Source organism: Vitis vinifera, chromosome 15 (assembly GCF_030704535.1).
Source record: "Vitis vinifera cultivar Pinot Noir 40024 chromosome 15, ASM3070453v1".
In the NCBI taxonomy this organism is placed as follows: domain Eukaryota; kingdom Viridiplantae; phylum Streptophyta; class Magnoliopsida; order Vitales; family Vitaceae; genus Vitis; species Vitis vinifera.
This window is the reverse complement of record NC_081819.1, coordinates 22524819-22546909: the sequence shown is the minus strand read 5'-3', so window position 1 is coordinate 22546909 and position 22091 is coordinate 22524819. Positions and strand designations below refer to the sequence as shown.

The window sequence follows — 22091 nt, the reverse complement described above, 5'->3', positions numbered from 1 at the left end:
TACTTTCAATATAAAATTCAAGCTTATATTCTCCCTACCATTCATTTTAATCCTGGGTTTTGTGTTCCTTCTTTCTTTCTTTTTCCATATATCAGAAATGGTCTTGTTCCTTAGCCAGCCTGACCTCTGCGAGGGTGTTTTTCAGGGAATGTTGCAGGGGATATTAGAAGAAAGAAAGGCAAAGAGACCATACAAACCGCATGGATCTGAATGGAAACGCATCAAAATTTTGGCATGTAGGAATTGTAGAACCCCCTTCTCCTCTACTTTGACTCACCTCATAGAGGAGGTAATGTCTCTACATACTTTTCCTTTCTTGGTATTTATTTTTTCTGCCATTTATGATTTATTTTATTATATTTTTAGGTGAATCGCCTCGATGGGAAACCCTACCCAAATTTTTATCATGTTAAAGAAGGGTAAGTTGTTTTTTTTTTTTTTCCTTCATTTTTAATTTAGGCTTTGTTTAATTTTCATAAAAAATAAATTAAAATATAGTTAAAATTAATAAATTATTTTTGTACACTTGTTAAAACCAAAAAAATGAGGTTTTTTTTTTAAAAAAAAATCTTTATTTTAATACCTTACATAAAACACCAAACATAAAAAAAGATTTTTTTGAAAAAAAAATATACATTTTAAAATTATTTTATGTTTATGAAATAAAAGAAAATTAAAAGAAAATAAGTGAAATTAGTTTGAAAAAGAATATAAAAATAACTTGTTGATTTTAGATTTTTTTTTAACCTTATTTTATTTTTCTCTATTTTTTTCTTCTATTTTCCTTCAATTTTTTCAAAAACCAAACGTAATTTAATCCATGTTATATTTTCTTTTGGGGAGAATTGAGATAACATTTTTCTCACAATTTTATTTAATTTGTTATATATATATATAGGGCAAATTTGGAGATCCAAAGGCCTAGAAGTTTTCATACTGCCCATCTCTCCAATGGAAAATCAATACTGTTATTGAGAGTGCTCTGCAGTTCATGTCGTGTGTTAGCTGGCTTCCAAGTGGTATATATGTTTCTTGTTTGTTATATTTCAGCGTTTGGTTCTCGAAAGTTTAAAAGAAAATATTAGGAAATGAAAATTGGGAGAAAAAGTAAAAAATTAAAAATCAAAAATCAAAAATAAATTTAATAAATTATTTTTATATATTATTTAAATTTTTTTATAGATTTAATTCTTCTATATATAAATTAAATAATTTAAAAATATATAATTTTTTTAATAAATTTAATTATACTTAATTTTCTTTTACATTTTATATAATAAAATCAAACACAAGAAAATTGTTTTTCTTTCTTAATATTTTTTATTTTTTTGATATTTTTCGAGAACCAAACATAATCTTTATTTTTAGTAATATTTTAAATTTCAAGCAAATAATTTCTTGTATTATTTTTAAAATTCCTTTTAGCTCTATCTGGACGAGAATAATGGTCGAGGTCGAGGTCGAGGCTTAAACCTCGATGTTGGACACTACATTGTGGATGCTATGTAAGTTATTTAGAATGAGTTTGATAATTATTTTTTTGATATAGTTTTAATAAAAACAGCTTTTTGAAAAATACTTTTAAAAGATTCACTTTAAATATTTTTTATGAAATATTATAATTGATTTTTTAATTTTTTTAGAAGGGAATCCTAAATTTTGTCTAACTTCTAATTTCTTTTTCAAAAACTGTTTTTAGACTTAAAAAGTATTTTTTTAAAATATTTTCAAAAACTCTTATATATATGCTATTCTCATTTTACTTTGCATTGTTTGAAAGTGTATTTATTTGAATGTTTGTTTTTTTAATATATAACTTTTGTGAAATTTTATCATACTTTATTTTTTGTGAAATTTTTTATTTAAATAATATTATTTTTAAAAATAGCTTTTTAAATATATTTACAAAAATAAAACCCTTTAAATATTAAAATCCTCTCTTCAAAATAGGATATTTTTTTCAAAAAAACGATTTTATCATTTTAAAAAAAAACTTTCTCTGAGCCCTTTTACATCTTACAATATATTTGTATTATATCTTACAATATATTTGTATTATATTTGATGACGATGGTGTTCTTGATTTCAGATTGTTCAATTCCATTCCGTGAGTACGTGAAGCAATTAGGGAAGTAGTGGAATTCCTTCAATAAATTTTATTTTGCAATTAGCGAAGAAGTAGTGGATTTCCTTCAATAGATTTTATTTTGTTTCTTGATGTGGGAATGGGATTGACTGAAGCATAAATAAATAATCAAATGTGAGGTCCAATGAATGGATTTTATCGCCTCTTCCATTCATTCCAATTTTGCATTTCTCATCTTTTATTTTTATTTTATTTTATTCTTAAATTTTGCATGTAACAAATGAGTAATCCAAGAAGTGATGCTATATATGTAACATTGGGCATGAATATGTTTTTAGAATTATTATTCTTTTATCAAAAAATATCCTTATTTAGAGTTGTTTAATAATGATTTTAGAAAATATTTTTAACATTTCTAAAATCACTATCACTTTTAGAATACATTTTATAGTGGTTTTAAAAAGTGTTTTTAATATTTTTATATCGAATTAAACAAAAAAAAATCATTTTTATATTCCTCGTTTATGTAAGATTAAATAAATTAAAAATATATAAATTTTTAATTAATTTTATTTTTATTTTTTTATTTTTTTTATTTTCTATAATAAAACCAAATATGGAAAAACCATTTTTCTTGACATCCTTAGTGCTTCCTATGAACTAAACCTCAACGTTTTTATTGGAACACTACTTATCAAATATAACCTCTAATAACGTTGTTGCTCACAAAAAGTCTCCGTCAAGAAAACTAGTAATTAAGAGTGTGTTCCACAGTATCTTCATTCAAATTGCTTTTAGTGAAACCGTTTTCCCAACAAATGTTTCCAGGCAAAGTACTTTCTCAAAAGCGTTTCTTATACTAGAAGTGCTTTTTCTAAAAGCACTGCTAAAGAGACCCTAATTTGCCTCAACCCATACGCTAGTATGGCAGAGGGAGGCTCAGTGTTAGGAGATTAAGTAGAAGGCCTCATCTTCAAGTCTACATGTAATAAAAATTATAAAATGATCCTGCGCAATATCAAAAAAAAAAAACTACAGAGGAAGAGATGACAAGATTGATGAGCATAAGAGAGCTACAGATCATTCTTGAGATATTTTACTAATCTCAATTGGTAAAATGAAACAATTATCCCTCTATATACAACAAGCCTCCGAACCGTACCTGGAAGCGCAGAGCCCAGAAAGTGGGAGGTGATCAAAAGGGCGGTCAGTAGTCGAGCAGGCCAGGCCAGGTCGAAAGCGGACTGCTGGAGAACATCTTCACATTTCTCTCCTCCTATAGAGCCCCCTCCTTCGCCGAGAGAGAATGTCCCTCACAGCTCCCTTCACCATCGTAAGGCAAGAAGGGCAAGCACAAGATTATAACCACCTGATGACGGATTTGCTCATTGTGGACCAAATCAAGAATGGAAGTTAACCATAAGATCAGCTGTCATCATCCACAGCACCAATGTATGTGAGGTCCGTTCGCCGCACTCTCACAGTCCCTCTAAGCCAGCTAGATGCCCTAAGATTAGCGTGATCACCACTGCCAATCACAGCAGTGTTACCTGAAGATGGTCCGGCCCCTGCCCCGTCTTCCAATAGCGTCCATGGATCAATTTCTATATCATGGTCCTGCTGCAACGGCATATTCTTTAGTTTCCCAGGTCGCACCAAAGAACTGGAATTCCTTTGAGACTGGTTTGTATTTCCAGGGTGGAATGCAGGAAATGAGAGGCTCGGTTGAAGTGAAGCAACGGCGGCAGAGGAGACAGATGGTGGCTGGCAAGAGATGGAACACCGGCCAGAAGGGACAAGAATTGGCATTGCAGCTTGGATACGCCAGCGGATCGTGTCAGGCAATTGCATGCAATCCAAGTCATTCTGCACGATAAATAAGATACGTAGAGAGACCATTCAGCATTCTTCCTTTTTTTGCCTCAAGATTTGAAGGTTGAACTAAAAAGTTCGTGCACACAAAGTGTACGAAAAGGAAGGGAGAAAAACAAAACTATACAGGAAATCAGGCAATTCCCTATGATTGCATCGAGAGAATTTAAGGGTATGCTCATTAACAATGAAATAATCTCAACAAAGAATCGAACCTGTAAATTTTCTGCTGCCTCGCGATCAAATCCAGAAAATTCCTTGATAGATTCAGTGGTTGACTTTGAGGCAGACTTTGACTTCAGCCAACTCGGCTGACAACTGCTCAACAAACCATGGAGAACCAACAACAGCCGATCAAAAAGACTTTCACCAGATAAATCAAGAGAAGCAGCAGTAGAAGCCTCCATCAGTGACTCTGCCTCCCTCTTTGAGGGAGGACTCTGCGTGGAATAAAGGGAGAGGTCTGCATCCTCATGCACAACTCGACTTCCAAGGAGACGAAGTATTACTGAGGCAAGACTTTGCCTCATGTTCCGTGATTGCTCCCTGACCAAGTACAATAAATTGTTTAAATGCTTGTCCTTTGTAATCTTACGCTGAAGGTACTTCACAATTTGAAGAAATGGCCAAACAGAACCACACATGCATAAACCAGTTACTTCAAAAAAAAAAAAATCCATTTGTTAGCCAATAACTTGTAGGTAACCTAAAAGAAAAATCAGCAGATTTGCATAGGTTTGTAACATACGAGTAGGTTATTAGTGGATCAAAAAGGCCAAAGCAATCTTATACACCAAGAATGAGTTATCTGTGACCAACATCCATGGGAACAATTTCCAGTAAAACGAAACAAGCCATGAGACATAAAGTGCTTCCGATAAAACACACACAATGTTCAATGAAATGCACTGAGAGAAGCTTTAACGGGTTAGCATATAATTACCCTTCTGCACAAATGATAGGAAGCAATCTCAGGAGGAACTGCAACCGCAGTGCCATGGAAGCTCGCAATGCTGCAGGGGAGGGTGGTGCAGAATCAGCTACTCCAGTTGGTCGCCTAGCTAAACCAGGACTACCACCTCTCATACCTTTCCTGTTATTGCCTTTGTTTGCAGGACCTTCAACTCCAGAAAGAACAGTTCCTGCCTGCTTAGTTGTCCCACGAGTAACTGTATTTATTTGTTGTTCAATAATATGCATCTGCTTGATCAAATCACTTGCAAAGGCATTGCGTGAATCATCAGAGCTTTGATCTATGCAAGGAAGAACCAATTCAACAAGAGCTCTCTCAGTTGCATGCTGCTGGCTGACATTGAAACCATCAAAATCAGACATTTGGGTAGACCCTTTTGCATATCTTTTGGAGTCTGTACCTTCTTCTACAACCTCCCCTTCTTCAAGGGAAGTGACTTCGAATTTCTTCTTATCTCCCTTGGTGGCAACTGGATCCAAACTAGAATAAGACCAGCCCCATGGCTTCCAAAACTGGACCTTAGTGGAGAGACCTTTACTCTCAGCAATATTAATAAGCCGTTGTCTAATAGATTTCCTTCCAAATAGAACATCTTGACCTACCAAAAACCATTTAGCTTGCAACAACGTTGAATCTTCCAGGGACCTCCCAAACAAGTGCACCACCTCTGAGAAAAGGGCTGCGGCATAAGGCCGTGCAAGTAACCTTGTCAGAATGATCAGAATGAAGTTGTTCTCATTCTCAGAAGCCACAGCTTTTTCAGGGTTGGGTGACATAGAGTGAATAGCCTCTGCTAAGGACACATCATGGTTGTCGACTTTTTCAACAAGGGCTTGTTCATTTAGCAGAAGCCTGAGCTCAACCCATTGCCAATGAAATTTTGCAGGTTGCAGGGTATCCAAAATATGCACTAGCTTATCCAGAAGCTTGGTCTCATTTTCTGCATATGGAACTTTCGACTCAGCATGTCCAGAAACCCAACTTACATCATCCTGTGTCAATGAAGTGTTTGGCATTTTGCAATCAATGATGGCATTCAGGAAAAGCCTTGCACGTAGAGGAACAAAGGCCATAGCTCTCAAATGCAGATCTGGACCATTCAACTCTAACATGGCAGCAAACTCAGAATCACTGGCATCTGCAGCTACAAGATCATAGAAACCGTGAGTGTCTCTCATACACACATCCCGAAAAGGCAGATGCTTTATGGCATCGCTTATGGCCAATGTTAAAGATTGATACAATTGGTGGATGTCCTCACGGTTTGTGATGTTAGCATTAAGAATAAATGGCCTCCATACAACAAATGAAAATATTGAATATGCAGGCGGAAAGACTAAATTAAGAGGGAGTGTTCGTTGCATCCTTGATAGAGCTACTATAGATGGTTCGCCCATGAGATCCACAACTAATCCATCACAAACAGTTTTGCAGTTCCCAATCAGCAGCCTAAACCAATGCACACAAACTTCAACTGAATTATCCACCTTAAAAGCCCCAAGTGACCTGGGATTCCCATTCGAATTGGATCGTGTACTCCGTATAAATTGAATAACATCCAAGCCCTCCTTTAACCTGAAGACAGTTACCATCCTCTCCAAGCTAATGACTCCATGAATAACTGCCCCAATAACAAGTGCTGACACAGCAGCTAAAATTTTGGTAGCTCTCCCGAGTTTGGCAGAGTTATTCAGAATTTCATTTGACATGGATGCATTGGAATCATGAGCTTCAGGAGACAACTGAAACTGACTACGAGGAGCCTTTACAGGAGCAAAAGCTGTAGCAAGAGCAGACGAAGCTTCTGCTGCAAGTGCTATCTCAAATACACGGCTTTGTCTCTCTCCAAGAGCTTCCTTAAGTAAGCATAGGCAAGTAATATGAATGCGTAAAATGCGCCGAGCAAAATTCAATGAACTTGTTGTGGAAGGAAAATTCAAATAATTATTACCCGCTGAGAAATCAGGTAATTTTGCCATGGATGGCCCCACATTACAGACAATTGCAGAAACAGCAGAAGACACCAAAGAGGGGTCCCCTTCTTGAGCAGCACCACCAGTTTGCCTAATGCACTCCATTAGTTGAATAACTATTTGTTGAGCAATTTGATATCCATCATCCCATTTTTCGATAGCAGGAGCTTTGGGTGTAGCAGGTGCAAAAAGTTTTCTCTCTTTGCCAAAGAGATAGTGAAGAGCATCATCAACATTTCTTTGCACTATATCTTTCATGCTCAAACCCACTCTGGATACCCGAGTGTGACTTATTTTTTGATGGAAAAATTCATCAAGATCCTCAACGCCGGCTGGAACTCCAAGTGGAAACCCAAACTCCCCTTCCAGCGACCGGCCAGATTCAAGTTCAGAAATAAGTCTCTTATCACCTGTTGACTTGAAATGCCTCTCCCATTCAATGACGCTAGACACATTACCATATTTCTTCAACAGGTATCGAGCATAAACCAACGCTAATGAACCTGAAACCCTTCCATTTGAGGCCATAACTGCAGCAGCACGGAGCACTGTTGCAGATAAGGTTTCAGGAATGAGATCTGTTGCAACAAGTATATTCTCATACCTGCCATAGACAATGTTAAGCATACAGAAAGAACAGAATTAAAAATTATTCTGCAAGAAGCAGGCCAATCTATGGACTAAGATGATAAAGAGAAGAATACGCACACAATCAACATATTTCATCATAAAAAATATAAAGATAACTAAAACTGTCTACTCTGAATAATGGATGACTTTAGTGTAAAACGGCATGATAAACTAAAGTAAAGAAAAGTAAACAAAAGAATTTGGTGGAAGATAGTTTTAAGGGCAGACAAAAGAAAAGAAAGAATAGGGATTTTCAAAGCTTGAAATTCCTGGCGCTAGTTTCTCAAAACAGTTAGGAACTTGCAAGAACTGATTTCATTTGTTTACCTGGCAGAAATTAAATATCTAAATGCTTCTCAAACAATTTTACCTCTTAATATTGCCTTCTCCTCAAGTTGTAAACTCGGGCAGTGGGCAAAATCATGAGGAATACAAGTACCAGATCTTCATCTTATGAGGGAAGAAAGGCTATTTAGATACGGAGGTGTACAAATATATCAGACAGAGGATACCAGAAACATTGGGGCAAAATTGTTGCTTATCAACATTGCAGACTGAGGACAAAAAACCCATGAAGGATAGTGAAAGATAATAAATAAAAATGTCTATCAGTGGCAACAGCTAAACTAAAAGAAAAGAGGCGGGAAGAAAAAAGCCCTCTAATGAGCAAAAAGATCATAAATAAAAATATCCTATGAATTGCTATTGATTATAAATAGAAAAGATTATATAAATATAAATGTCTTGTGAGTTGCTACAACTGAATTAAAAGCAAAGAGAAGGACAAAAAAAACCCTCATGAGTAAAAAGGCAGCAGATATGAGTCAAAAGTAGAAGAGCAAGCAGAAGATGAAGCCAACTAACAGAGAATAAAAATAGAAATGATCAAAATATGTATTCTAATTTATTAATTGGGACCAATAAAAAATTAAAAAAACAGGTATAAAATGAGTGCACCTTCGGATAGAAGACAGCAGATATGCCTCCCCAACTTCACATGCATGGCTTTCCACATTCCTAGGCAGCATCATAATGCTCCTCCCTCCATGAATTGTAGAACTGGGGTTACTAAGAACCTTGGGCAACAACCAAAGAAGAAATTTGGCTGCTGAAACTAAATCATTACAAACATCCATCAAATAGAGTGTAGAAGACAATTCTTCTTCACCAAATTTCCATCGCAGAGAGCTCCTGTCATCAACAGAGAAAGGCCGACTAAATTGGCCACCCTTGGCAACAGTCTTTTCATTCTCTTCAACAAACTGCCTAACTACAGTTGCCAACCACATTGTGATGGTCCGTTTCTCCATAAAACGCAACTGCTTTAAAGCTTTTCCAATTGAAACAATATCACTGCAATGAGTTGCTTTCACCTCATCTATTGACTTAGGAGCTTCTCCTTCCATACCAGTTCTGTGGTGAGGGCAGCTTATCCTGTTATCACATACGTGGCTTGTAGATGCTCCCTGGCTACCCTCAATCCTAGCAGCTGCTAATTGAGCAAGGCTCTGAGTTTTCCGGACAATCTTTTGTCTGCCCCTTGAGGTCTGCTTGGCTGCTTTAAGAGGTGGATCAATTTTGAAGGACTCTGAGGATTTAGGCCCCTTCCTCACCCACCATGTATCCTCGTCGTCTGATGGATTTGGCGAATGTCCTTGATATGAACTCCGATCTTCACTTAATTTTTGTCTCTTTGCCCTTCTACATTCTTCACATCCAGGTGTTCCTTCTACTAGATCCATTTTGTTACAATTTGACCCAACAGACTTCTTAACACTCCCTTGAGATTCATCAAGTCCAGTATCTGCAGATGTTGTAGAAGAATTTGGAAGCTGCAACAATCCCGAAATAGCAGCCTTCAATTCTTCAATGTCAGCATTGCTTTTGGCAGTTTTACCAGATAACATATTAGATGCAGACTGAAGAGTCCTCCATTGATCAACAGAAGCAGGGGAAGCACCATCTCTAGCAGAGACTGGCAGGTGCTTTGGTCTACGAGATGAAATACTTGCAATGTTCTTACTTTTATATTGATCCCAAAGAAGCCCCTGAAGCACAAGGCGACGTTCATTTGAGTAAATAAGAATGGCGTCAGAAAGTAATCCCACTTCAGTAACTTGTGCTCCCTCCAGAGCATCACGCATATAAGACCCAGGCAGCTGCTTCAAGATTCGATAGTGTCTCTTCCGCCTGTCCAGATCAACAATAGGTCCATACCTATCCATAATTCCACTAACTATAAGCTGCCTTACATACACCTGAGGGTAAAAAATGCCAGACCGTGCAAGTTCCATAATGAGCAGTTGAAGGCGTTTAAAACCTTCTCCTTTATGTGCTTCATGTTGATCAATCCAACAAACTATAATATCATGTAAAGGACCAGGGCTTTGGAAAATATCCAATGAATCTATGCTTGCCCTATCCATATTTTTCAAGTTATTTTTGTTTTCATATGCATTTACCACCGAAATTCTGCCAGAATTATTATTTGGCTGACTGGAACCTTTTGCAAGGGTATTGATTCCAGCTGTGCTGTTATTCTTACAACAACCTGGATTTTGTACATCTCTCAACTTTAGCTTCAAAAGCCGAATTGCAATATAAACTTGAGAGAAATCTTTCCTCCCAGTGAACTTCATATCATGGGGTGGAGCAGTCCTAAAATCCCTGAAATCACATGTTGCCCACTCACAGAGGAAAAATACAGAGCAAACAAGTGATGAGCTCACAGTTCCAATCCACTTCAATGAAGATCTTAGGCATGGGCTGACTTCTGCAATCCAGCCTTCATTAACAGCACCATCACAATGATCATCAAAGAGAAATTTATACGCGCCTCTCACATCTCCATCTACAAGAGCCTTATCCAAGGCCTGGACAGCTTTTGCCTCACTATGACATGGATACCCTGGACTTGCAGCTTTAGCAAGATTATCAGCACGTTTTTGAATGGATGAAACAATGTGATCAAAAGACAAGGATGGGTACTGACCATCAAGAACTTTATCTCTAAGCACAGTAGGAACCTCTGCAGGACGATTTTTTATCTTTATTGTATCCTCAGATACCTTCGTTAAGAAACTCCCATCATTTGCAACATGAGATACGACACAGGGGGGCAAAGGAAAGCAATCCAAAGCGACAAATGTATCAGGCACAGCCAGTATCAAAAATCGAAGCATCTCAACCAGAGCAGAGGAAGTGTATGCCCTCCTCGAATTATCAACCAGATCAGAACCACCTGGAGAAGGTTCCTTGATAAAACGAACAGCTACTCCCACAAGAGTGCGTACATACGTCTGAGATAGAACAACAGTTTCTATAACACCATATATGATAGGCAATAGCAGCTGCAAGATCTCAAGCAATTCTTTGTCCTGAAAGAGCATAGATATTAAAGTTAGAACAAGGTCTGCTATCTCAACGTGATAAAATAATCAATATTCATTGTTGTTCCTACTTGGAGCACATAATATACATCTTACTCAACGTGGGTCATAAACATGACATGAAGTAATCAATACCTGTAGTTGACGAAGAGCCCAATCAATGATGAGCGAAGGAAGAATCAGGCCTTCAGCATGGTGCCATTGCAAGATCCGCACCACATACCACCACTTAAAATGTAGGGAAGGCTCCTCACTATCAAGACCTGATACAGGGTCACTCTTGTGCTGTATTGACCCAGCATAAAGGATTTGTTGTGATTTATCCCTGCTGTGTTGAGTGGAATGAGAATTATTTCTTGAGAAAAATTCCTCCAGGAGGCCCTGCAAGTAATCAATAACATCTTTTGTCCAGAGCTCAGTGCGAGACAACTGAATCTTGTCAGGTGAGCCAGAAGAAATACTGGCAGAGGCAGGGCGAACCTGTAAAAAGAAAACAGCCATAATCTGTTACCTTCAATATTAACAATAGCTAAGCTCAGTCCAAAGAAGCAACATGAGTGTTTGAAGCATCTACCTGGTTAAGATAAGTTACTTTAATAAACCAAGTTGCTCTCAGTAATGGAACATTATTCCTGATAAGAACTTCAAAAAGGTTTTTCTTCCTGAAACCATGAGGAACATGATCGGCCAAAGAACGCAATCGTTTGTGATGTTGGGATAAACCCTGGAAAAAAAGGGGGGGGGGGGGAAAAGGAAGCTGAGGACTTCAAATCATCCAATTTCAAACAACATTTTGAATTTAAATGCAATGAAGTAATGCCCAAACTAGAAAAATAAAGTTCAGGTTTTTGGTACATCATTCAGTTAAAACTGGATATCAAATTGGGTATGTTTCAGGTATTTTGGTTTTCCCTCACTTTTTTTAGCTTGCACAAACAGAACCCAAGAGATAGAGACCAAACAAGTGAATAGTTTAGTTTAACATCCAAATCATGTCTCCTTCAGGTCATGTTACAGTGGGTAACTTGCACAACAGAAATGCATGAGTAATACTGAGGCCAACAATTGAGAGAAGGTGTGCCACCTTGCAAAAAGGATCCCTGATAATAGCCCCATGAGGAAATCCACAGAGCAAAGAAATGGAAGGAAACATATTAACAGAACTATCAGGAGGAAAAAATGAAATCTTTCTTTCTTTTGTTCTTTTTTTAGAAATAAATTCGCATTCAAAAATAACTCCATGCATGTGTAAAATGAGGGAGGGGATTACGTACCCCACAGGAATCAAATTGGCAAAGAAAAAAGACCAACTAAAAAGTGAATCCAACGATAAAAGGAGGTTTTCCATCTTTCATAATCCATATAAAATAGTATTATCATGAAATACCACCATTGCAATGATATTGAAAAATAGGAACATGACACAGAGGCTTCCAAAGTCGTCCCTTTTTTTATCAGAAACAAAAGCATGTTCATTAATAGAGTAAACAAGAGAAGGATGAGAAATCCTTCCCTAAATACAAAACCTGATCAAAACAAAGGAAAAGAAAAATAAACCAGATAACATCAAAATGTCTCGACATTAATATTTTGACCCTTTTGAACTACATATAAAAATCCAATCAAGTCAAATAAAGTTGTGAGGAATGCCCTTAAAAGCTATGATAGTAGATGCCCAAAAAGATGAATAGAAATAGACTAGGTCCCATAACGTTTTGGATGTCCTCCACTTGTCCTCAAAGATCTTTGAATTTTTTTACCCCACAAACTATCCAAATATATGTAAGACATGCAATGTGCCATACTTTGCCCCTATTCGTGCTCCCCAACGTCATAAAAGAAATGTTCAACATGTCACAGACACTTCTAGGATGAACCCAAACCAAGTTGGGCAATCTAAATAGCTTGTATAATAACTCCAAAGTCATTGGACAGCATAAAAAAGATAATTTATCGATTCTCCACTGCCCATACATAGAATGCAACAATCTGGACTAAGGGTTTTAAAAGGTCTTCTCAATTGAAGTAGGTCAATGGCTTTAACCTTCTTGTTGGCCACAAATCAAGTAGATGCCTTGACTTTTGACAAGGCTTTTGATTTCCAAATGAAATTAGCAGGAGAGTGGAGAACTGAAGTTGATAGCTGCATTGCTAATGATGTTTTTGCTAATGATGTTTGTCATGTTTATGTATGAGAAGTGGCTTGCAAAGTTGTAGGTAGCCATATTACTAATATGGTGTTTTTGCATTGGTATGTAGCTCATTTCAAAGGTTTCCTCCTAAATGTCCTTTAAGTTGGACCTCAGTTTTTTGCTGATTTTCATTTTTTGCCTAATCCAACACTCGAACTGCCATTTGCATACTTTCCTAAGATTGGTTGACTGGACATTGCTTATTAAGCTAGTCTTTTTCTCAATGTTCCAGGTTAGTGCCTCGGACCATTTTTCTATAAGACTTCTTTTTTAATAGGTAAAATCAAGATAATGTTGAATAAGAAGAAGGGGTGCCCAAAAAGCGTCTTGAAGCATACAGGAAGCATACAGTTGTCGCCTAATAGTAGAACCTACAAAAAAAAGGGGGTTACAAAAAACACTACCCACCCTCATCTAGAGCCTAACAAATAAAAAAATTTGACTAAAGGAAGAGGCCCTTCATCCATACACGACTTAATCCAAGACTAAAAAGTACAAAACAAAGGAGTTTTTCAGCCTTTGTACCGAAAGTTGCTCCTTGTTATCAAAGGCAAGTATGTTCCTTTCCTTCCAAACTATCCAAAAAAACCATAAATGGGCTACCTTCCAAACCTTTTTGCACTTCTTACCCACAAAAAAGTCATGTCAACCAAGAAGAATCTCTCTAACAAAGGTAAGACCCAAGACACTCCAAAGAGAGCAAAAAGTAGTTGCCACAACACCCTAACCTTAATGCAGTTAAGTAGAATTTGGTCAATGGTCTCTTCTTTTTCTGTAAGACTTCACTTATATCTTCTTTTTAAATAGAAAAAAAAAACCAATAAAGGTGCCAAAGAGGGGTAACCTATATACAAGCAAAGCATAGAAAATACACCAAAAGCAACAAAAGGAAACAAAAATAATAAGGAAAAAATGTTCTCTACTAGCAAAATGCATCAAACAAACCCAATAAAGGAACCAAACCTAATAAAGGAGCTATTACACAACGGTGTAAAAACATAATCGGAGAAAAACATGACAAAACTCTAAAAACGCTCAGAAAGTGTTGCTAAAAGAATTGAAACTTCTAGAGATAAATTAAACAACATACCAGTGGATGTCACTCTTCAACTAGATTACCAAGTATTCCATAAATCTAAAAAAAAATAATACTTCACAAAACATAAGGGTATGTTTAGAAGCTATTTTCAAAAACAGTTTTCGTTTTTAAGAAGAAAAAAACTGGAAAACATGTTTGGCAACCAGAAAGTAGAAAACATTTATTTGTTTTCACTTCTTAAAAACATTTTTTAAAAATTATTTTAAAACATAGAAAAATAATAATAATGTTTCAAGTTTCCAAACGAACTTTTGTTCTACAAAACATTAAAGAACAATTCTCAAACTATTTTTCAAAACTGTTTTAAAAAACACTTCTCAAAAAAAGCTAAGATTCCCTTTCTCAAGATGCTAAAATAGACTTGTCATTTTACTCACATGTTGTCCCACATAAGATAGATTCCAGAACGGGGGTAAAAGGAGATGTCCAAGTAAGATCCCACTTGGAAGTGATTTTTGTAAGAACATGTTTAGTCTATACAATCTGCACCTCTTTTGTTAGTAACACTTCTATCAAAAACACTTTTACAGAAAATCACTGACTATTTGGTTATAAATCATAAAGAAGTATTTTATAGTGTTTTGGTTATAACAATAAAAAAGTGACTTTCGGAAGAAGCAATTACCAAATACCAATAAAAAAATCACTTCTATTGATTTTTTAGATTTTTTAATTTTTGTTGAACACCCAATTTTTATAAGGAAAACAGTCCCAAGCATTAAGAAGCACTTCCAACCCTCTCAAAACCACTCCCAAAGGGCTAAGTCAAATTAAGAAGCAATTCCATCCTCTGGCCCCACCACAAAAAAAAATTAGATTGTGGGTTTCCCACCACCCCTTCCTAATCCCCTCCAAGGCAACCAACGCAAATCTATCACCTTGCAAAACACCTTCCCTTCCCCTCTTCATACTTCCCCACCACTACTTGCCTCCACAACTCTTTTTCACAAGCAAGCCTCTGCAGCCCTTTTCTTAAATAGTCTTGTTGTAGAAGGCCAATATCATGATTCAAAATACCCTACACTAACTGGAGAACACACTTGCTCTGTTCCGCTTAATGATACTTGACCATGTCCTACACACCTTACCCCATTCCAGCAACTGACACTTTTTTTCATCCTACAGTCCTCCCCAAGAGAAGTCCTTCAAACATTTCTGGACCACTTCTCCACTGATATTAAAATGGACCATATCAACATAGAATACATACAAGTTGTTTGTAGTTGATTATCCTCTTAACTTTAGTTAGTTTCTTTTATTGGTTGGGCACTTGTTGAGGTTGTTTTTGCCCCTTCTTTTTTGTTGCTCTTTATCCTATTAGAGCCATTTTGGCAGTGGGTGTATAGGTACTGTATACCTTGAGTTGCTCTTTTGGCACCTCTTTTTAATATATTCTCTTCCTTATCCATCAAAAGAAAAAAAGAATACATACCAGATGTGGAGACATCACTTGAGATAAAGAGTGAACTCCCACCTGCCTACAAATTCTTCTTTTAAAATTGCCAACCTCCTCTCAAAACATTTAACTGAAGCCCAAAATAGTTTTGGTTTCAAGGAAGAGTTCAACTATGAACCAAGATAAGCAGTTGGAATGGAACTCGAGCTCCACAAACCAATGCCACAGTAAGCCTAAAATCCCACCACATCATTTACCCTACTTACTGTAATTAGCTCATTCTTATCCATGTAAAATGGCAACAGCTCAACCCTGAAAAATCGTTAAAACAAAAGCAATGCAAGCCTAAAATATTCCAAACAGTACACCTCCACACCACCGAAGCCAATAGCAACATCAGCATAAAATATTTGTGAAATTACATACTGACACATGGAAACCTGGAGCATCTCTCCCACGTCTTCTATGGCCCTCAACTTCCTGAACGCCTCTACAACAAATGGAAAGCCCAGAAGTAGACATCCAAGTTCCAATCCAGTTTCTCAATCTTTACCCAAATTCCAATGCATGCAAACAAACACAACAAGACATTCAATGCACATGATCATGCACAACTTCTCTGGAGAACCATAACCACAAAGCTAATCTCTCCCTTAAGACAACAAATTCATTGTGGGTTAATGCATTCTAGTCATAAGCTAAAATTTTCTCTCAACCACTAAATTAAATCTCACACCTGATACCTAGAGTAGAGGAGGATCTGTATCCATTAATGTGAATTTGGAGTTCAATCAGTATGCAACTAAAACTTTTATAAGAAAGATAAAAAGATAAAAACTGAGTAAATATAAAAAGAGGAAAACTCAAATCTCAATAGAAATTCTAGATTCATAATATGTTATGGCATGTTGTTCTAACTTGTACTAAACAGAAGAACACAGAAAATGCAGTAGTGACATATGTCATTGGGAAGTCTCAAAAGTAATATGAACCAACCCTTGAAAAATTAGTACGCATTATTGAAACTCTCAATATTAATATAACCAAACTGAGGAGAAGGTATAAAAGGCGACAAAGAATCATCATATCCGTGTTATGACAGGACCTTTTTAGACATTTTAGGCCTCTAGTGGAACATGGTAACCAAGTTTATTATTTTTTCCAGAGCTTCAGGCAAATAGAAATTTGTTGTTCATATTGTTCCCATCCTTGGAATAGTAAAGGAATAGTAAAACCCCAAAAACGTTCAATTACCCAGGAAGGATCGTTCAAAGATTTTTTGGAATAACTTGAGAGCCACTTTAGGAAACCTATGAAACTAAATGGTAGCATTATCCACCATTGGCCTACATTGGCAGAGCATCCAATGCAACACCAATGCATCAAGGTTGATGCCTAGCAACAATTAGATCACCAATAATTTGGCAGTTCTACCGACATGCCTCTTCAGGCGATTGCCAATGTACCACTTCTATATTCTTGTTTTCATTAATGAATTACAATTTATCTAAAGATATAAATTCATTCTGATGCATCCATGAAGTTCTTACTGAAAAGTGAAAGACAAACCTCAATCCATTTCTTTCGGAAGTCTTCACCACAAGGCCTTTGCTCAGGAAAAACACAAGGCTTAGTCAAGAGTGAGCCTGAAAGAGGCACTCCATAAACTTGACCTGCCTGCTATAGAAAAAAAATCTCTAGCTTCAAAATCCACAATGAGATGTCAAAACTTAAATATCATACAAAAGGGAAAATAATAGAGCACTATTAAATATACATGAATTCAACATAACATTATACAGGGAAAGATGAGCAGTAGAAGTTTTAAATATGTTATTTGTAGAATTAAAAAATTATTTCCACAAGTACTCATCACTAATTTCAAAAGGATAAATGCATCACCTTGCGCTTTTGAGCCCGAGATTCATTGATGGCCCTAAGCCGCTTTCTGATTGCCTGAAAAAAAGTAAAGACATTACATATCTTTCATGGAAGACAATCAGACTTGGTGAATAGAGTAGAATTTGTAGCACACTGCCGAACAAGAATAGCAATCAGAGATTCAGCAATGAAGAAAATCACCTCTTTGCATTTTAGAACTGTAGGCTTACTGAAAGCTTGAATCTGAGTGAGTGCGATCTCTCTGGCATCCTGACATACTCAGCCAGTAAAACCAGTAAGAAAATCACAAGTGGCAGAGGCAACAGAAGGTGGGAATAAATGTCAAATGTTCCTACTAAATATAGGCATGTGATTATTGAAATGTGTGTGAATGCTAAATCTTCAACAATGTTAAAGGACAAGTTTGCAGGTACAAATCTCACTCTATCGATTTTGAACACTTGAAATACTCGGGTTAACACAAGGAAATCATGACATCATGGCAGTAGATTTGTCAAATTTAGGGTTCAATGACCTAGAAGTTAAAACTACACTAAGTTTTTATGTTTTGCAACAGATATGAGATGCAAAAGAGTCTGAAACAACCAACCACTCAAACATTGCTTCTCACAAGAGTTCTACAACACATAACATCTGAAATGATCATACTACAACATCTGCTGGCCAAAGAATGGAGAAAATGGGCTGATGACAAAGTTTCTTCACTATTTTAGAAGGAACTCTGAAGCATACATGAATGAATACCTTAGGACATCAAATCATGGTTACAATGCCCAATGTCAACCAATTGAGCAGTAGCCTCAAGCAAAGACATGTTTACAAAATAAAAGCAGGATTATTGGATAAAGTGATGAAAAAAACTGGAAAATGAATGAGACAAAAGATGTTAACCAACTTGTCAGCAAAAATGCAATGTGATGTTGACTTGTATACGGGTCACTACCTAAAAAATAGAACAGAAATGGTTGATTCCAAAAGTTTACCTCAAGTCCCACAACAGTCTCCCTGTATCCATGCTGAACATATTCCTGGGTGAGAGTCTCCTCTGGGCAAGTTGAAGTTTGGGGGTGAAAATCAGGTGGCCCAAGTCTGAGAGGGAAAAAAAAATAGATGAGCTATGATGTTGAATAAGAATAGCAAGTAGCAACATAAAATGCTTCAAAATAAGCATCAAAGCAGGACAACTAGAAGATTCCACACTTTCTCATCCAACAATGTACTGAAATGTAAAAATAGCATGAAGACAAAATGTGAGAAATATGAAATCCAACTCCAATCCATTGCATTTCTAAATACAAACATTTTTGCATGAAAGGAACACAATTACTTTATTGCAAAACTTACCTGGAATTCAGAGATTCTTTATCACACTTCAACTTGTATGGTGTTAGCTGAGATTGTCGCCTACATGATCAAAATTTGCTAAATTTAAAGTACATTCAGATAAATAAGCTCTAAGAGATAAGAAGGAATAACAATCTAACTTGACCAACATTTCAAACTTTTGTTTTTCTTTTTCTGATGTGGATAAGTGACATTTGAATCTTGAAATAAGAAAAAATACACACAATGATCAAGAATGACAAGGCATTGTGCATGTGAGAACATCTTTTTGCCTAAGTGTCCAACAACAGGCATGCAGTTAATGCACTGCAGCTGGAAAAGGACCATAAGGTTCCATACTCACATCTCAAAAAACTTCCAAAATCAAGAGAGCTGGAGAGCTAGCCTATGATTCAAACTGCTTCCTTCATTTATGAAGTTAATAAACCATGATAACATGCCTTACAAAGAATGGAAATGTAAAGAAATATCCACCATTGCCATCTTACTTCCAAATTATGAAAATGCAAAGTAACACAAATTAGCATATTTCTCTAAATAGATACCTTATTTGTTGGTATGCAAAATATAAACAACCCTAATTTCTTAGCATGGTCAGCACGCAGTTGCATGAAAATACATCATAAAATAAAATCACCAAAAATATGGACAAGCAATGAACACTTGTACTCAGCCATCAGCAAGTACAAGTAAAACAATTAATTTTTGTTATGATTAGAAGTGCACGCCATGGTACATTGATACAATCATGAACCAAATTAAATTTTGAAACGATATACTTAATAGCTATTTCTGTACAAGCATGTTTTTGGGTTGAGAGAAGATGGAGAGACAATAAGCCTTCCATAAAAGCCCTTAAGAAACATATTCACCTTGAATTCAGGGAGAAGTTAGCTGACAATGAAGACGAATCAGCTCGAGCACTATCCCTAGCTGATGGCCCACCAATTGCATTGCTATTGACTGCACTATTGCAGTTGGGTGCATGATACCTTTGCATTTCTCCCAACTATCACCGGCATACTGCCTCCAGCATCAAACCACTACAGGAAGCTATAGAAGCTAAACTGCATAAAAGATTGCTAACTAGGATATATCTAACCATCAATAACTGAAGCCGACTCACCACAATGTAAATTGTAAACTCAACCAAACCTAATAAATCAAACTCATTAGCCAGATACAATACAACAGGATTCAATGGGATGGCATCAGGCATAGGATCTGTAAGTCAAATATGGTCTCCCAACTACTATATAGAATGAGTGGGTAACTTTATTTGCCTTCAGCACCGTGTTCTTAGCTCATTCAAATGAGATACAAATCCCAGGAACCTTAAATATGTTATCTATTATGCATACTGCAACCTGTCAGAAAGGGAACTAAAAGTATAAGAGAAGAACTAAACATAGAGAAACAGCAGAGTATCAAACCAAGATAAACAGAATATCCCAATAGGATGATTTAAAATAAACCGCTTTTTGTTGCTAGCTTATTATTTCATTGCATTGTGAAATTTTTTGAACCCCAATATGATGCATAATCCGATAGTTTGGAATTTCTAATGTTTAAATTTTAAGCATTAATACAGCTGTGATTTGATAAAACTTTGAACACTAATATATTTACAATTAAACGTTCTATGCATATACACACACTTAACAGAGTATGACCCAGTAATTTGGAATTCTTTAATGGTCTACTTGAATTCTTTATGTGAGCATTACCGATAATTTTGAGATCCCATACTTGCTTAATCAAAATTCTGTACCAGAAAAAATAAAGGACAACTCAATAGTCTGGAGTTGCAAACAGTTAAAATTTAAAATATAGATACTAAAGTTTAATGCACTCAAAAGAAACCTATCCCATCATTTTGGAGTCGCTAATATTTAAGATTCTAAATTCTGATCAAAGAAAATATTTAAGATTTTAGAAGCGTATTTTGAAATCCTAACAGGGTTGCCAAAATTTAAAACTTTGAATATATAAACATTGAAGAAAAAATTTCAAACCCAAAAGAAAAACATTCCGACCTTCTGCAGTTACTGAATTTGACTTTTCAAACATACAAAATGAGCTTATAACTAGCAACTCAATCCAGTGGCATTTATGCAACAAATCGATATGATCTATTAGCCTTAAAATCAAAACCCATTGACAAATACTCAATTTTCCAACTTTTTACCCACCCAACCAGCTCAAATCACTTCAACACCCGAGAAGAAAGAACCCAAACAACCAGAAAAAAAACCCCAAACCCAAAACCGAAGATCAACCCAACACATAAGCTGAATCGAACCGAATTCCAAATTCCACTGAATCAAACCCAGATTCCACACCCACTAAAAACCCACACCCGCGCATCAAATCGCCCGAATCTAACAAGAAAAGCACCGTAAATTAAAGCACGAATCGAAACTAGGGTTTTGAAGGGGCGCTGATTTTCCGATTCCAAACCCAAAGTCTCCTGGAGCACGAACTGAAACTAGGGTTTTTATGGCAATTTTGAAATAAAGGCATGAACCTCGTGACAAAACAGGAAACAATCTCAGATTAGCGGAGAAATGTTCATACCTGATTGATAATAGATTTGAGATTGAAGCAAAACCCATACACGTACACAAACCCTAGATAGATAAAGATGGGTTTTTTCAAGAGAGAGAAATGGGTCTGAGGCTTTTGGGGCTTTGACTCTATGGTTTTTGCTGATGATGACGATGATGCCTCTGTGTTGCTTTGCTTCTGGTGCTAGAATAAAGGGGGGAGAGAGGAAAAAAAAAAAGAAAGAGATCTAGTGATATAAATATAAGTATATTTTTATTCCTCTTTTCCCATTTTAGACATCCTATATTTCCTTGTATTTTCAACTTACCCTTGTTACATAATTTGTTATAGGGTCATATTTGGAATTTTACCTCATGGACCACATAGATTAATTAAACCCTAATTATCTTATACTTATTGTTCAACCTTAAGCTGTGCACCATTCTCTTGGGTTGAATTCAATGTTTTGCTTAGGATTGGGTGGGTGTTTGGTCCAATGGATGCACCAAATGTATATTGTTATTATGCTATTACGGTTTTTGTTAACAATGATCGATTGTCTTAATCTTATGATTAGTGAAACATTTAGAGTACATTTGGTATTGATTCTATAAACTGTTTGTAACATTTCTTGCACTTTATTTTTATTTTTATTTTTTAAATATTAGAAAGATTATAACGTTTTTTA

The 22091-nt window shown here is 36.1% G+C and overlaps 2 protein-coding genes across 10 annotated transcripts; one reads left to right on the top strand and one right to left on the bottom strand.

Annotated features, from left to right (window-relative positions):
• Positions 1-66: 66 nt before the first annotated feature.
• Positions 67-2300, top strand: LOC109124058 (uncharacterized). Of its 2 annotated transcripts, XM_019225600.2 has the most exons (5): positions 67-289; positions 367-419; positions 899-1019; positions 1426-1505; positions 2090-2300. In XM_019225600.2, the coding sequence occupies exons 1-5, from the start codon at positions 98-100 to the stop codon at positions 2109-2111; spliced, it is 468 nt and encodes a 155-aa protein (XP_019081145.1). In that variant the 5' UTR covers positions 67-97; the 3' UTR covers positions 2112-2300. The 2 variants fall into 2 exon arrangements, with proteins under 2 accessions (XP_019081145.1, XP_019081146.1); XM_019225601.2 differs by lacking the exon at positions 1426-1505.
• An 819-nt stretch (positions 2301-3119) lies between these two features.
• On the bottom strand, positions 3120-21650 carry LOC100263628 (mediator of RNA polymerase II transcription subunit 12). Of its 8 annotated transcripts, none has more exons than XM_010663493.3 (13): positions 21434-21650; positions 19729-19909; positions 18857-18916; positions 18496-18601; positions 17693-17761; positions 17513-17566; positions 17180-17290; positions 11498-11647; positions 11059-11403; positions 8492-10911; positions 4902-7508; positions 4174-4504; positions 3120-3952 (listed from the first exon to the last, which is right to left on the bottom strand). In XM_010663493.3, the coding sequence occupies exons 2-13, from the start codon at positions 19854-19856 to the stop codon at positions 3512-3514; spliced, it is 6822 nt and encodes a 2273-aa protein (XP_010661795.1). In that variant the 5' UTR covers positions 19857-19909; positions 21434-21650; the 3' UTR covers positions 3120-3511. The 8 variants fall into 8 exon arrangements, with proteins under 8 accessions (XP_010661795.1, XP_010661793.1, XP_019081161.1 ...); XM_010663491.3 differs by having other exon boundaries at positions 19729-20223; positions 21434-21644; XM_019225616.2 differs by having other exon boundaries at positions 19729-19942; positions 21434-21644.
• Between the last annotated feature and the right edge of the window lie 441 nt (positions 21651-22091).